This window comes from Hetaerina americana, unplaced genomic scaffold, assembly GCF_022747635.1.
Source record: "Hetaerina americana unplaced genomic scaffold, ioHetAmer1.1.p SCAF_27, whole genome shotgun sequence".
Classification (NCBI taxonomy): domain Eukaryota; kingdom Metazoa; phylum Arthropoda; class Insecta; order Odonata; family Calopterygidae; genus Hetaerina; species Hetaerina americana.
Window position 1 is genome coordinate 3,980,501 of NW_027286841.1, and position 13,648 is coordinate 3,994,148.

Consider the following 13,648-nt stretch of genomic DNA (forward strand, 5'->3'; position numbering starts at 1 on the left):
GTTGTTGGCATGAGCTAATGAATGGATAGAGATTTATTTTCATTATAAATGAAACAGTTTCTGGCGTTTCTGGTGCCTGCTACTTTATCACCTAATTACCCAGTGCCGTTCATAATACCCATTTCCCCACTCCTCTGCCAACTAATCGACGCCAAGAAAATTTATTTTATTTTTTTTTCAACAATATTTGTACAAAATTTTTTTTCTCTCTCAACAATGTATATTTCTGTTATTTTATATTTTCAACAATGTATTAATTCCCTCTCCCAGCCTGCTAATTTTTCAATGTTACCATTCCTCCTCCTCCTCCGCCCCCTCTTCCTACCACAACCAATCCTTGCTTTCCTCCCTCCCTCCTCTTTCACTCCATCCAGAACTATATATACTGTGTTTGACTTGTATTTTTACCGGATAATGTTATACCATAACGAAACCTAGGTCGTAATAAAAGTGGTTTATGTGGAAAGGCGAAGTATTTTAAATTTAATTTCAGTTTTCATTATAAGCCAAATTATTGAGCATTTCTTTGAGTGAAATAAGGTTGATATATAAAATTAGAACTGGTTTACAAGCATGAAATGTATTTAAAACTTTAGAAAGCACACACTAACAATATCAATGCATGAAAAAGTATCTAAAAACAAAATTAGGAGCTTGTGAAATGAGTTTGGACTGACTTATATTGAGATATTGCCAGCTGCTTAGATGTGACTTGATGTTACTATCACTTAAAACTTTGGTTTTGAGTTGCATTTCCCATGAAGTCAACCAATTGCATTTGCGAGGGGAACATGATTATTAATTAGGTGTGGAAAAGTATCAATAGTTTCATGATAACATTAGAAGTTTGCTTATTGAAGCAATTAAATGACAAGAGCAGCCCACATCTTTCACTTGATCAGGAGAATAGGGAAAAAGTCAGGAATTGCTTAATTTCTTTAAAAAAATGTCGCAGCAAATAGAAAAATGGGCTGATGAGAAATTTGAGATTTGATATTTTTATCTGCATTGTAGCATGTAAATTGGGAATTCGTGGTGAGAACTGGGCTCCATTTAGTTGCGGAATCATTTCATGTTTGCTGTGAGCAATTGAGCTTGCAGGCGCACCGGCAAAAACCAAAACTATAGTTTAACCTGCTTTGAATATACCATCAGGATGAGCCAAAATATGCCTAACCAGTTTAATATATGTGTCTAAAATATCAAGGAATGGAATATATGAATGGAATGCCTGGAAGGGTTCAGACTGCTGAATATCATGTGACTAAATGGAAGCCAACCACATTGCTCATTCAGAAATAATTGATAATATACATTGTCAATCTATAAACCAATACAAAAGATTGTGAAGCCAATTATGACCAGTCTTGTATGGGACAGTCATGTTTGCTCGTGAACTGGTGAAGTCTGCAATAGTCATTCATGATAGACCTGATTATTCAACAGCCTCTCACAAGCAGTAGCTACTTAGTAGAATAATGAATCCGTTATTGCAACCATTTAACTAATTCTTAATTGGCTTTAAGGTCTTCATTGCAACTTTAATAACAAAATTCTTATTATGCCTTCCAAAACTGGCTAAACTTTTTGTGTATAACTTAGGATCCTGAGTACGAAGACATCTATATATGAATGCAAGTATCATGTATCCTAAAGGGATCTAGCCCCATTTACTTCAAATAAATAATCCATTATTTTGCAATTGCTGAATTCAAAACATTACTCACTATTACTCAGTTAAATAAATGATATCTCCTTGACAAAAATTTTATGAAACAGATATTTTTCAGCTATTTTAATATAATATGCATTAAAGGTCATAATGATTTCTTAAGGCAGCATGATTGTGAAATAAATTCTGTCCTTTATTGACTTCCTGCCCACAAAGCTAAACAACAATATCATATATGCCCCATTGTAAGTGTAGATTGTTTAATTTCCCTGTTAATTATCTGTTCACTCTAGTGTATCAAGTTTCATAGTCCTCTTATTACTCCTGCTACCACCAAAGTAATCATTCTTATTTTCTTTTCACAATAGCAAAGCCAAAATAATTGTGGATTCCCTGAAGAATACAAGCACATCCTATGGGATATCCCTGTGAGAGCAATAAAAGCTTCTGTTTATCATATTGCCTCGCCTATCCCTAATATTATCGATGCATCATTTTGTGAAGCCCCTTTTCCATCATGCCTTAAATTTTCAGTGTTAGATTTGCACCATTGATTTTCATCTCCAGCTTTTTAATGGAATTGACAGCATGGATTTGTTCAAGTTTGCAATTTCAAAACCAAATTTCTAGGCCTGTATATAAGCTTGAGTCTTTAAAACTTATGACTGGACAACTTACACTAATGCCATCTGTAGCAACATTTGTGCCTCCTGGTATTTTCTTGTTATACAGAAAAACTGATGTGGTTTCCCCTGATGACCCAATGCTAACATGTTATTCCAAAATTCATTCTCTCCTATCCTATGCAGTTTTGTTTTGGAGAAATGGCCGTCATACTGTAAAGGTATTTTATAAACAAATACCTTCAACTTCTCCCTGCTAATTCAGCTTGTCATCTCTACAATACAAAAAGATTATGTTCTCATAATTGAAAATAAAAGAACTCTATGTGCAAAAGGACCCCATTATGTAGCATCAATTTATGTATATTAAATTACCTTCAAAAATTAGGCAAGTAGAAGTAATGCCTAATATTTGAATAAGATAAAAAGCATTCCTTTTTCAAAAATACTATCTATGCATCTAAGAATTTTGTAATGAGTGACTTAAACTTTTAGTTAAATTGTTATTTGATAACCTTTCTCTCTCTAATAGGCCAACAAAAAGAAATATATCATTATTATTTTACTTTTACGGTACTTTTTTGCAGTGAATGGGATAAACATTATATTTTGTAAATTAAAAGTTTTAATGCCCTTAATAATGCAATTCTTACATTATATTTGGTCATTTCTCTGTTTTGTAATGTCTCTTCTTGAAAATCAAGAGCTGAACCAGTAGTCATATGATGCCGAATTTTTAACCCTTAGTGCCCTTTGCTAGTTTCCCCACAATAATTTTAAGTTGGTACTTTCTTTATCATAGACTTATCCAATTTGATTCAATACTAACATTTCACACTGCAATATTCCAATTGTACTGATCAAATAGTGTTTTTAGTATCCCATCTGGACTTTACAAGAATTGGATGCATTTTACATGCTTTCCTATTTTTTGTTTGATGCATTAATATAATGCACAAAATAAATAATATTTACTCCTGAAATTATGGCTCTTCATGGAAATATATGTCATATTAATGATTTATTTAATTGGCCAGAAATTTGTCATTTACACAAAAACATGTTGAATGTTGAATTAATCTCAAAATAAAATAGCTCATGCTTTTTGAAACAAAGGAGTCAACCTAGGATAGGATAAACTATTGCATCCAAATTTTCTTACAATTTTATTGCATAAACACTAAGGATGGCTCAAAAATAATTTAATCTGAATCGCAAAAGAGTAATGCTTTTCTTAATAAAAACTTGAAACATCCTTCCATGAAGGATACCAACCATCCATTTTTCATCTTATATGTAATGTGGGTTTGCTGACTTCTTTGGACCTAAATTTTGGTATTGTAATCTTAATATAAGACTGTCCAAGGAATAATAAAATTTTAAATACATAATAAAATAAAAGTGATCAGTTGATTTCAATAAAAATCATAAACTTATTTATTCTTTAAAATTTAGTGCACTGTAACTATATTGGTCACTATTGTTTGTGATGTTTAATTTGCACATTAGTCACTTCCCTCAGCTGCTATTGTGGCCATGAATTCTACAGGAGAGTATTCATGTTCATTTTGTCCATCATGTCCCTTCACAGGTCATCCTGACATTCTGACAATATATTTGGCAGTACCTGAAGTTTTTTCACATGGGTTAAATATCAAATATCTACCTCTTAACAAATAATTAAGAAATGAAATAATATATTTGAAGAAGTAATATGCAGTGAAATCCATTAATTTTTTAATCATACATATTTATTATGATCTGCTTCCGAGTTTCCAATCACATGTGCATCCATACAAGGATTTAATAAATATGTTCCCTTAGTAGCTCTATGCTTATCCAAAAGTACAATAATATAAGGAAATGCGCCACATCTGAATTGAACTGATTTAAAATTGTCTCCATAAAATGAATAATATATGCTGCTGACACCTATTGAATACTAATCAGGGATAAATAGGTGATGTTAAAATGATATTCATTAATTAAAGATTTAACTAAATGAAATGTGAAAAAGTTATTTTGTTCAACATTTAAGGTGTAAGATCACCAATGAAAACTAGATGACACAATGTGTGTGATTCCTAGTATGGAACCACATGTTCATAGTAATATCGTTTTAACTTACTCGTGTATGGTCACATTGATCATCTACATCTATGCTCCATGAAAGTAACCCTCATATTGATCAAAAAGCAAATTTTCAAGATCTGCAACCACTTTTTAAAACTGCCAAACTTGCTTACCTTTAATGCCATCCCTTCTTCCTGTTTGTTTTTTAAGCTCAGGATCATTGCAAATAGCCAAACATCATTAAGATGTCACTTGCAATCCTCAGGGAAATGGTTAAGACAGTCATCATATCCTGAAAAGTATGTCATCCCTGAGTTTGCATGCAAGGATGGAGCATTCAGATGGATCAATGGAAACTTATATGTTCCTTCAGTCAAACAGGAGCGGAGGTTATGTGAAGCCACTCCCTGATGAAAAGTGATATTTCAATACTTTTTATTCTTGTTTGTGTTTATAACTTTATATCCAGAAATTTTAGGAGTTATTTTATAATATAAAATCGAAAATGCCAAAATAACTGAAACATTCAAACAATTCATTTTTTGTAATGAATGCATATTTTCACAATGCATGACATACATTGCACCAGCATTGCTATTCAGAAGACATAGGGCACAAAATACTCTTACACCTATGGTTGTAAGTTATATATGCACAGGCAAATGCAATATAAAAACACATAGATTACAGCACTATGCCTTACTAATATATGTACCTTAAAAATTCTACTCCTTGAAGAAGTTATGGTTTGATATGAGCATGCATAATAGTCCCTGAATCGTGCAAAATTACTTATTGTTAAATTGAGATTCATCAAATTAATACACGGCAGGTCATATTTTGAACTACTGACCATTATTGCTGTTGAATTTGATTTATAACTCTGCTTGCAGCAAGTACTCTCTTCAACAGTTCCATATCAGGAGTATTCTTTACACACAAGTTAAACTACAGAAATTTCACAATTATACTTTTTTTACACAATTTCAACTCTCAGTATCTCCCTTATAGTTCTGGTTCTATGTGCATTCATGTATTCATTAGTAAAATGACATAGCAGTCACTAAGCTGTAACTTGGGGATGCTTGAAAAGGGAGTCCTTAAAATTGTGACTGAATGGAATTATGATGTCAAGGTTCAATAAAGTGAGCATAGCTGAATTTGACCATAATCAGCCATTTTACAGTAGCCATTTGCTCAGAAAATCCTGCTGATTTCAAGAAGGAAATATGCATTATAAACTGCATTATAGATGAGAAAAAATAATGCACATTATTATTTCTGCCTGTTTTGTAGGAAAACAAGAGGCATTCATACTATGATTTACATGTGAAGTTATCTCAGTTGTTCTTTAATTGTTAACATTTTATCAAATTTTAAGGGCAAAACTATATATTAATTCTTTTAAATGATCATGAGTCAACTTCTCTAAGTATGAATGAAATGATTTTCTGTGGAGACTTTCTTGAAATACTTGATTCATTCAGTGCACCATGGTGTTCCATCCCAGGCATTGCAATTTAAACTGGAGAAGTAGGCTTCTCTGGACACTTGGCCATAAATGCTTATTCTGCACAAAAGGGAAATTGTTTCAGCTAGTTGCCTTGGAAGGTGACTTTTTCAGACCCCTGGCTGAGTAGAAACCTACTAATTGTGCTTTCTCCTTTATAAAGTCCCCTTTATGTTGCAGATTATAAGCTAAGCTAGACATAGTTGCATAAGCAGTATGGCTGGTTACACTACCTGAAATGTATGTTATATTTTTTTAATAGTAATAAGTATTAATGATGTAGTTCAAAATATGAATTATTGAGTTCATTAGGGACAATATTAGGAATAGGTATCATATTTTAATTATCTCTTGAGACATGCATTAGGTATTGATTGGTCCACTTAGTGGTGCAGAGTTCATATCATTGTATATATAAGTTTCTAATAACTCCAGTCCTTCCAAAAAATGCTAGTCAGTGAAAAAATATCACCAATTTTATCTGAAAATCATGCCAAATTTCATGCACAATTTTTATAAAGCATTTTGGCCTAAGAATGTTTGTTCCATGATTCCGATTTTATCAGTGTTTTTGAGCTATGCCTAAAACTTGCACTGCTTATATAATGTTTACATTCATTGGTATTTGAAAAAGTTTTCATATACCAATGGCCTTTTCAGCAAATTTTCTTGCAGTTTTTGGCTATTATCATATAAATATAAGGAGCACATTTGTTTGCAAGTACATGCTTTTATTTCTGTTGCAGAATTCATTAAAGAAGTGTTTCAGAAATTTTCATCCATCTCATCGTTACCCTTCTGCTCTCTTCACCCTTTTGCTTAAAGTATGCTAATTAATTTATTTTATAAGCTCTATGCATAATATGACACTGGCTTACTTATCCAGAGAGGAGGAGAAGGTTTCAATTGGTGAGTGGCACCAAGTGTCAATCAGCCAACTGTTGTAGAACTTTTTTAAAATCTCCCAAATGGTTTGAAGGACCACTACAATTACTTCCCACAATTTCTATTTATTATTTTCTTACAGATGAGGATGATGAAGGTCCAAAATTAAAAGAAAAACTGCGGGCACTTTGCATCAAAGGCATTGACGTGTTTTGTATCTGGGACTGCTGCTGGCCTTGGCTCAAGTTCCAGGAGATTGTAGCATTGATTGTTTTTGACCCATTTTTTGAATTGTTTATGACATTATGCATAGTAGTCAATGCACTGTTTATGGCTTTGGACCATCATGACATGAATAGGGACATGGAAAAAGCTCTGAGAAGTGGATACTATGTAAGTAAAAATTATTCTGCATTTATTTCACTAAATAATAGATTCCTCCATCCTTACATGTATTAATTTATGTATTAATTAGTAATATTGTTTGTTTGTTTACTGTCTTAAATAGGCTAATTAAGAAAAGTCTTCATGATAAGAATTTACAGGAATATAATGTTGAAAAGGTGTGCATATATCTTAATTGGCTGAGGCATAATTTTCAATCACCACTATAGTTTTAGAGCAATTTTCACCATCAAAACTATAACCATATTGCACTCCATCAAAAAGTATTCATTTTGCATAGCATTCAATTTTTCATCAGCCATTTATTTCACACATTAAGGGCATTTATCTCTTGACTCTTTCAAGTAAATGATGTCAAGTTTTCGTCCAAGTACTCCCAAGATAGTGGCTGGCCGCTTCATTTTGGTGGGCATTGACATGGTTTGTCATACATGTCACATCATTGGTGGTTGACCTCATTACAGTTTGCCATAACCTAATTTCTGGGTGAATATAAGTAGGGCCTCAGTGTTTAAGTACATGAACCAATTGAAAAACATTACTGTAAAGATTCTTTTTTAATTGTGTTCTTTATCAGGAGAGAAAAAGGGGAAATGTGTTGGATTGAATATTGTCCCCAGGAACTGAAAGTCAATGAAAAAGGGGTTTAAAGAGAGCCAATAAATAAATTCTCCTTGAGGCTAGTTTGGAACGACTTTGAATGTTCATCCATTTACCTAAATTTGTTTGAGGGCTGAAAGATTGGAGGAAATGGCTGATGCTAAAAACCTTGCCCTATCAATCATACAAACCAAATTAGCCTATAATTTCATGTGGTGAGCTTCACACAAACTGCAATGAATAATTTTGGCCTTTATCATCAGATTTGTCCAAAAGATAAGGAAGTGAACTGTCGGAAGTAGAAAAAATTATGAATCCAACGTTTTTCACAGGGTTGAATGAGTTCAGCATTTGATGAGTAAATTTTTAAGGGAAAATTAGGTCAATGAAATGTTGAAAAAACTTCTCAGGATAGTGTGCCACTGAAGATAAGGTCATAGAGACCTGATTATTCAATGTCTGTGAGTTATTTTTAATTTTCTGCTGCAATCTTTTCCTGTATTATTGTGGATTGTCAATGCTCCTTGGCTTAGGGCTTTGACATGGAAAATATATCCATAGATGCTGTTTTGTTTTTTACCAAAACTTGTATATGTATAACGTACAAAATTGAGATGTTTAAAGGTCATAGCAAAATCATCATTGTTTAGGGCCCACTTAATGAGGTGGATGTCACACAAACCTCCCACTTTAGAAATTAACTAGTTTCATAATTGAAAATAACACACAAAATTGACTGCATTTGGTTTTTATGTAATTTTATTTTTAAATCAAAGGATTTTCAGAGACTACGAAGAACTGTAGGAAATGTTGCATTATAAACTTTTAACAAAGTCATCGGCTAGTATTTATTAAATTTTTTTATGAATTAAGATTTTTGCCCTTTGAAATTTCCGCATTTTAGTGTTTAAGAACATTGCATAGCAACTTCTAATTTCAACATTTGAGAAGCCGTTAGTTGACTCCCTTCAACAATTCAGTAGAAAAATCAAATTGTCACAGCCATGGTTATCTAAATTTCTGCATGGTCCTTACTCTGAAGATAATGATTTACATTTTTAAACTAATTAACATATCACTCATATAAATAAATACTACTCCATGCCAGTGTTGATGACTTGAAATTTCCCAATCATAATGGCATTAAAAGCCTCAATTCAGAAAAGGTTGAATAAGGATGGCTGAGAAATTCTGGATTATGAGGTAAAACCTTTGAGAACATGCCTGCATACATTGATGACTGCATTGGGTATTACAGGAGTTTTGCAATGTTTGTTTATAAGCACTTCCTTTTTCTGTAGAACTTGAAAAAATCAACAAAAAATTTCAATTGCAACAGAGTATGTTTTTCTAGCAATACAACAAATGCATATGAAATAACCATAAAGGTATTCTCAATAAAAATCTCAGACAAGTTTGTTATATCATGAGTGTAGATTTTGAAGTTTGTTAACAACATTTGTTTATGTGAATTATGTCTATTGAATGTGGCTCCTCAAGAGAATTTAAACTCTCTCTGAGGAAACATTGGATCTTGCAATCACACAAAAATGTTATTTGGTATGAAACTCAAGTTTTTGTGAAATATAGGTCATATTAGCTGACTCATCACTATGTGCGGCAGGTAAGCCTTGTGCAAAGTCGATCCCTGAGATGTGTGTCTACTGCAAGGTCATCTCCTTAGAGCTTTAACTTTATTATGATACATGGATTTACTTGGATAAAACATGTGCCCTTTTTTCCTTCATTTGCCTTTCTCTCAGCCACCTCAGCCCTCACAAAATATTTTAAGTAAGTAAATAGAAGAGCTAGTTTTTCCTTTTGCTTTATTTTCCCTTGACTGCAATGCAGTCATTGAAATACATGATGTTGACCTCCTGGTAAGATGGCAAAAAGAGGAGATTGAATGGAGTTACAGAGCAGAGAATGGCTTCCCATAACAGAGGCAAGGTTTATATTGCAGCATTGCAGCAGCACTGTAAAAGTATAGTTGAGTATTCACATACATGTAACAGAAGTAGCCAATAATTCATCACATAAATGACTAAACCTTAATAGTTGTTAGGCCAGAAAAGCAGGGATTGTATGGCTCTCTTACCAGTCACTTCATTTGTTGGGATTTCTTACAATGTGTCATATTATATTTTTCAGAATGCCTTCTTTCCTCTCATCTCATTACTAAAAATCTCCCACTGATTTTGATTGTGCAATTGCTAGGTTGCTAGGAACTAGGTTGCTATACTAGTTAGGAAGAAATCTTAAGCTGGAATTGCCACCTCTTGTCATACATTTTTGAAAAATAAAAATGCACACTGATAAATACTATATATTTTCCTCACCTCAAAGTTTATTATATCAAAGGTTAAGAATTAAAATTTTTTATGCTGTTTCATTTTATGATGTAACTCATTCAAGGCAAAAGGGCTTGTCTTAGACCTTAGCTTTACAGCTGTTACTATTATGTCTTCACTCAGCTGAGGTATGCATAGCCACATCATTTCTTATAACATTACTGAATATCGGCTAAAAAATAATTATCAGAATTTATGCACCAGTATTTATCAACAATAAATGGTATTTCATTACAAACTCTTTACTACAAATGTGGGTAAGCTTTTCAATCACATTTCTCTTTTAAAAACAGAGAAGCACGAATTAAAATTATGCTCATTTAGTCAGATTTAAAAAAATAAATTTAGTAAATTCATTATTTTATATGCTAATGTTTATTGAATGCAAAATGATCAGTTATCAATATCCATTTGTCCTTGCTACATTGTCATTTTCATAAAGACTTCTAGGATGAGAAAGTTCAAAGTGTTTAGAATGATTTCTAAATGCCAACCACGTACAAAGCTATTTATGATGGATGTGTGTAATATTTGGTCATGTTAAGTAGAATTTTTACTGCAATATTTCAGTTCTTACTTTTCTCTATCAATCTAAATTAGTAAAAATCAATATTGTCATGCTTATTTCTTATATTACAATTTTAGTTCTTCACTGCAACATTTGCTATTGAAGCAATAATGAAACTGATAGCAATGAGTCCAAAGTACTATTTCAAAGAAGGATGGAATATATTTGATTTTATAATTGCTGCTCTATCATTGTTGGAATTGGAGTTGGAAGTTTTCCGAGGTGTTTCAGTGTTGAGATTAATTAGATTGGTATGTATTTTCATCTCTATCCAGGGTGAGTACATGTATTTATTGAATGAATAATTCTATAAGAATATTTTAATTTTCTCCTCAGGTTCGAGTTTTGAAACTAGCCAAATCGTGGCCTACCCTAAATCTTTTAATTTCCATCATGGGCAGAACTATAGGCGCTTTATGTAATTTAACCTTTGTACTTTTTATTATCATATTCATCTTTGCTGTGATGGGAATGCAGTTGTTTGGAAAGAATTATATAGGTGAGGAGAAGACTGGTTTTTTAAGTACACTCCTGAATTCTCTCTCAGGGTCTTGCATTTTGCCCTTCATAATACCTTACTTGCCAATGCATAATTTTGCTTCCATTTCAGAAAATGTAGACAGATTCCCTGATGGGGATTTGCCACGTTGGAATTTTACTGATTTCATGCATTCCTTCATGATTGTGTTCCGCGCCCTTTGTGGTGAATGGATTGAGTCCATGTGGGATTGTATGCTTGTTGGGGATTGGTCATGCATCCCATTTTTCTTGGCCTCTTTTGTTATAGGCAAATTAGTTGTGAGTATGATGGGTTTCTTTGGTATATGGTGTTTCTATGTTAATGACTGATTTGATGAGTGTTAACGGCACAATACTGTTGTACTGTCCAAAATTACATTCTGGTAAATAGTATATTATTTATTTATACTGTTTTGTGGCATAGTAATGATTTACTTTATCCCTGTTGTTTGGTATGTGCCCACTTTTGTATAGACAAATCAGTGAAATTTAGAATTCAAATAGGAGGCACATAAGTATTGCTCATCATTCAGTGGCATGAAAAAAAGTATCCAAATCATTCTTTATTTATAGCAGAAGAGTTAGACAAGTTTCTAGTTGGCTCACTACACAGTTGGCTGCATGAATCTCTGTTCAGGTGTCAAATTTCATGAATCTCTGCCAATGTATTGATCCTGTATTGATGCCATATTTGAAAACTCCAATGTTTCATACTTGAGTAAATGTGTTATATTTTGTGTTGATCTTAATGACCCAAGAGAGTAGTCAGCTCAAGTATAAACAGCTCAGACAAAGATCTCATGCAAATATTTCACTGCTATATATTAATGAACATTGCAATACCTGTATTATTTCAATAATTGATAGGGGAAGTTGACCTTTCCCATTTTATCAGTTTACCTTGGTACAATTAATAGTTCTACCAGGGAAATGTTTCCCAGTTAAAATAATGTCTTAAGAGCATAACAATCTTGACCATAGATGGTCAAATTTATAAAATTCAAGGCCGCACTGCTCAGAAAATCTTATTAAAAATGAAATTTTATTCAATTTTGTCTTGTATGTATTAAATTCTAACATAATTACAGGAATAAGTTATTATTATTGTTAATATTTTCTCAAAAATGGATCATCGTACTCCACTGAATTTAGAATGTCTTGTAGGCATATAGACGATGGCAGTGAATCAAATATTATTTCAAGTGTGCCATTCAAAATTGACATGTGCATTTGCTACCTATCTGCATTAAAGTATCTCTGAGTTATGTATTTATCTCTATGACAAAATGACTATTCATGATTACCTAAAGTTTATCTTTAATAATTAATAAAATAACTATTGAAACATTGTTAAAATGGACCTCTTGTGTTGGCCAAATGGAATAAAAATTGTGTAAATTAGATTGTGCCCAACAATAGAATTCTTTGGCTATCATTGACCATTAGAAATTTGTCTATGTGATCTTATGGTAATGATTGAAAAGTCATAAAGATTTTGATCTATAATTATCTCAATTTTTTGCTATATTTGTCACTTAGTGTGATATCACTTGATTAGTTAAGAATGAATTCATGAATGCTGAGAAGGCCAGTAAAGTTTAATTATTTTACTTTTTATTGAATGAATCTGTATTTCAATAAAATTGAGGAGAATTCTGAATCAATATTTGCTAATTTTAAAACTTAAGAAAGAATAATTGTTTAAATACTGGGATGGAAAATGGTGAAAATGCATATTACTCTAAACAAAGCAGTTTCAGGTTTAACTTTGTGGAATTCCTTTATGATGTGGGTAAAAGAGAAACTTTACACTTCCACAATAAGGATTTAATATTTCACAACCATGGTTTTGATCAGGTAACATACATCGACATTTTTTCAACTTATCTAGTCCATATATAATAGAAGTTATAGGTAGCACAGTATAAGTTGAAAAAATGTTGATGATTGTTACCGGATGGTGATGCTTAATAACGAAACCATGGTCATGGAATATTAAATCTTTATGGTGGAAGTGTAAAGTTTCATTTTTACCCTCATTGTATCACTCTATTTTTTCATGAGCACTGGTGGTTTGGTCTTGCCTCTGAGTGAGAGCAATTGTGTTGATTGTAACCCAATTCTTAATGGAATATTTTTCATATATTTTAGTAGATTAAACAAATCTTGAATAATTTCAGGTGGTGAATCTCTTCTTAGCCTTGCTCTTGAGCAATTTTGGTTCCTCAAATGTGTCAGCACCTGCTGCAGACAATGATGCCAACAAGATTGCAGAAGCTTTTGATAGAATTGGCCGCTTCATTAACTGGATAAAGTGCAATTTATTATATCTGGGCAAATGGATGCGTGCCAAACCAGCCAATCAGATTTCAGATCAGACACCAGGTGAGGGACTCTTCTCCAGTTGGAAAGATGGTTTTTATCCAATGAGTTTGCTTGTCC

At 32.5% G+C, this 13,648-nt stretch overlaps 1 protein-coding gene across 1 annotated transcript in view; it reads left to right on the top strand.

Moving 5' to 3' along the window:
* The window catches only part of LOC139689666 (sodium channel protein para-like), an 84,109-nt gene that overhangs the window by 36,737 nt on the left and 33,724 nt on the right, over positions 1 to 13,648 (top strand). The window contains exons 14-18 of the mRNA XM_071586856.1: positions 6,906 to 7,156; positions 10,765 to 10,938; positions 11,024 to 11,186; positions 11,298 to 11,485; positions 13,387 to 13,591. Of these exons, the coding sequence (XP_071442957.1) occupies positions 6,906 to 7,156; positions 10,765 to 10,938; positions 11,024 to 11,186; positions 11,298 to 11,485; positions 13,387 to 13,591 (981 nt within the window). The remainder of the gene's footprint in view (positions 1 to 6,905; positions 7,157 to 10,764; positions 10,939 to 11,023; positions 11,187 to 11,297; positions 11,486 to 13,386; positions 13,592 to 13,648) is intronic.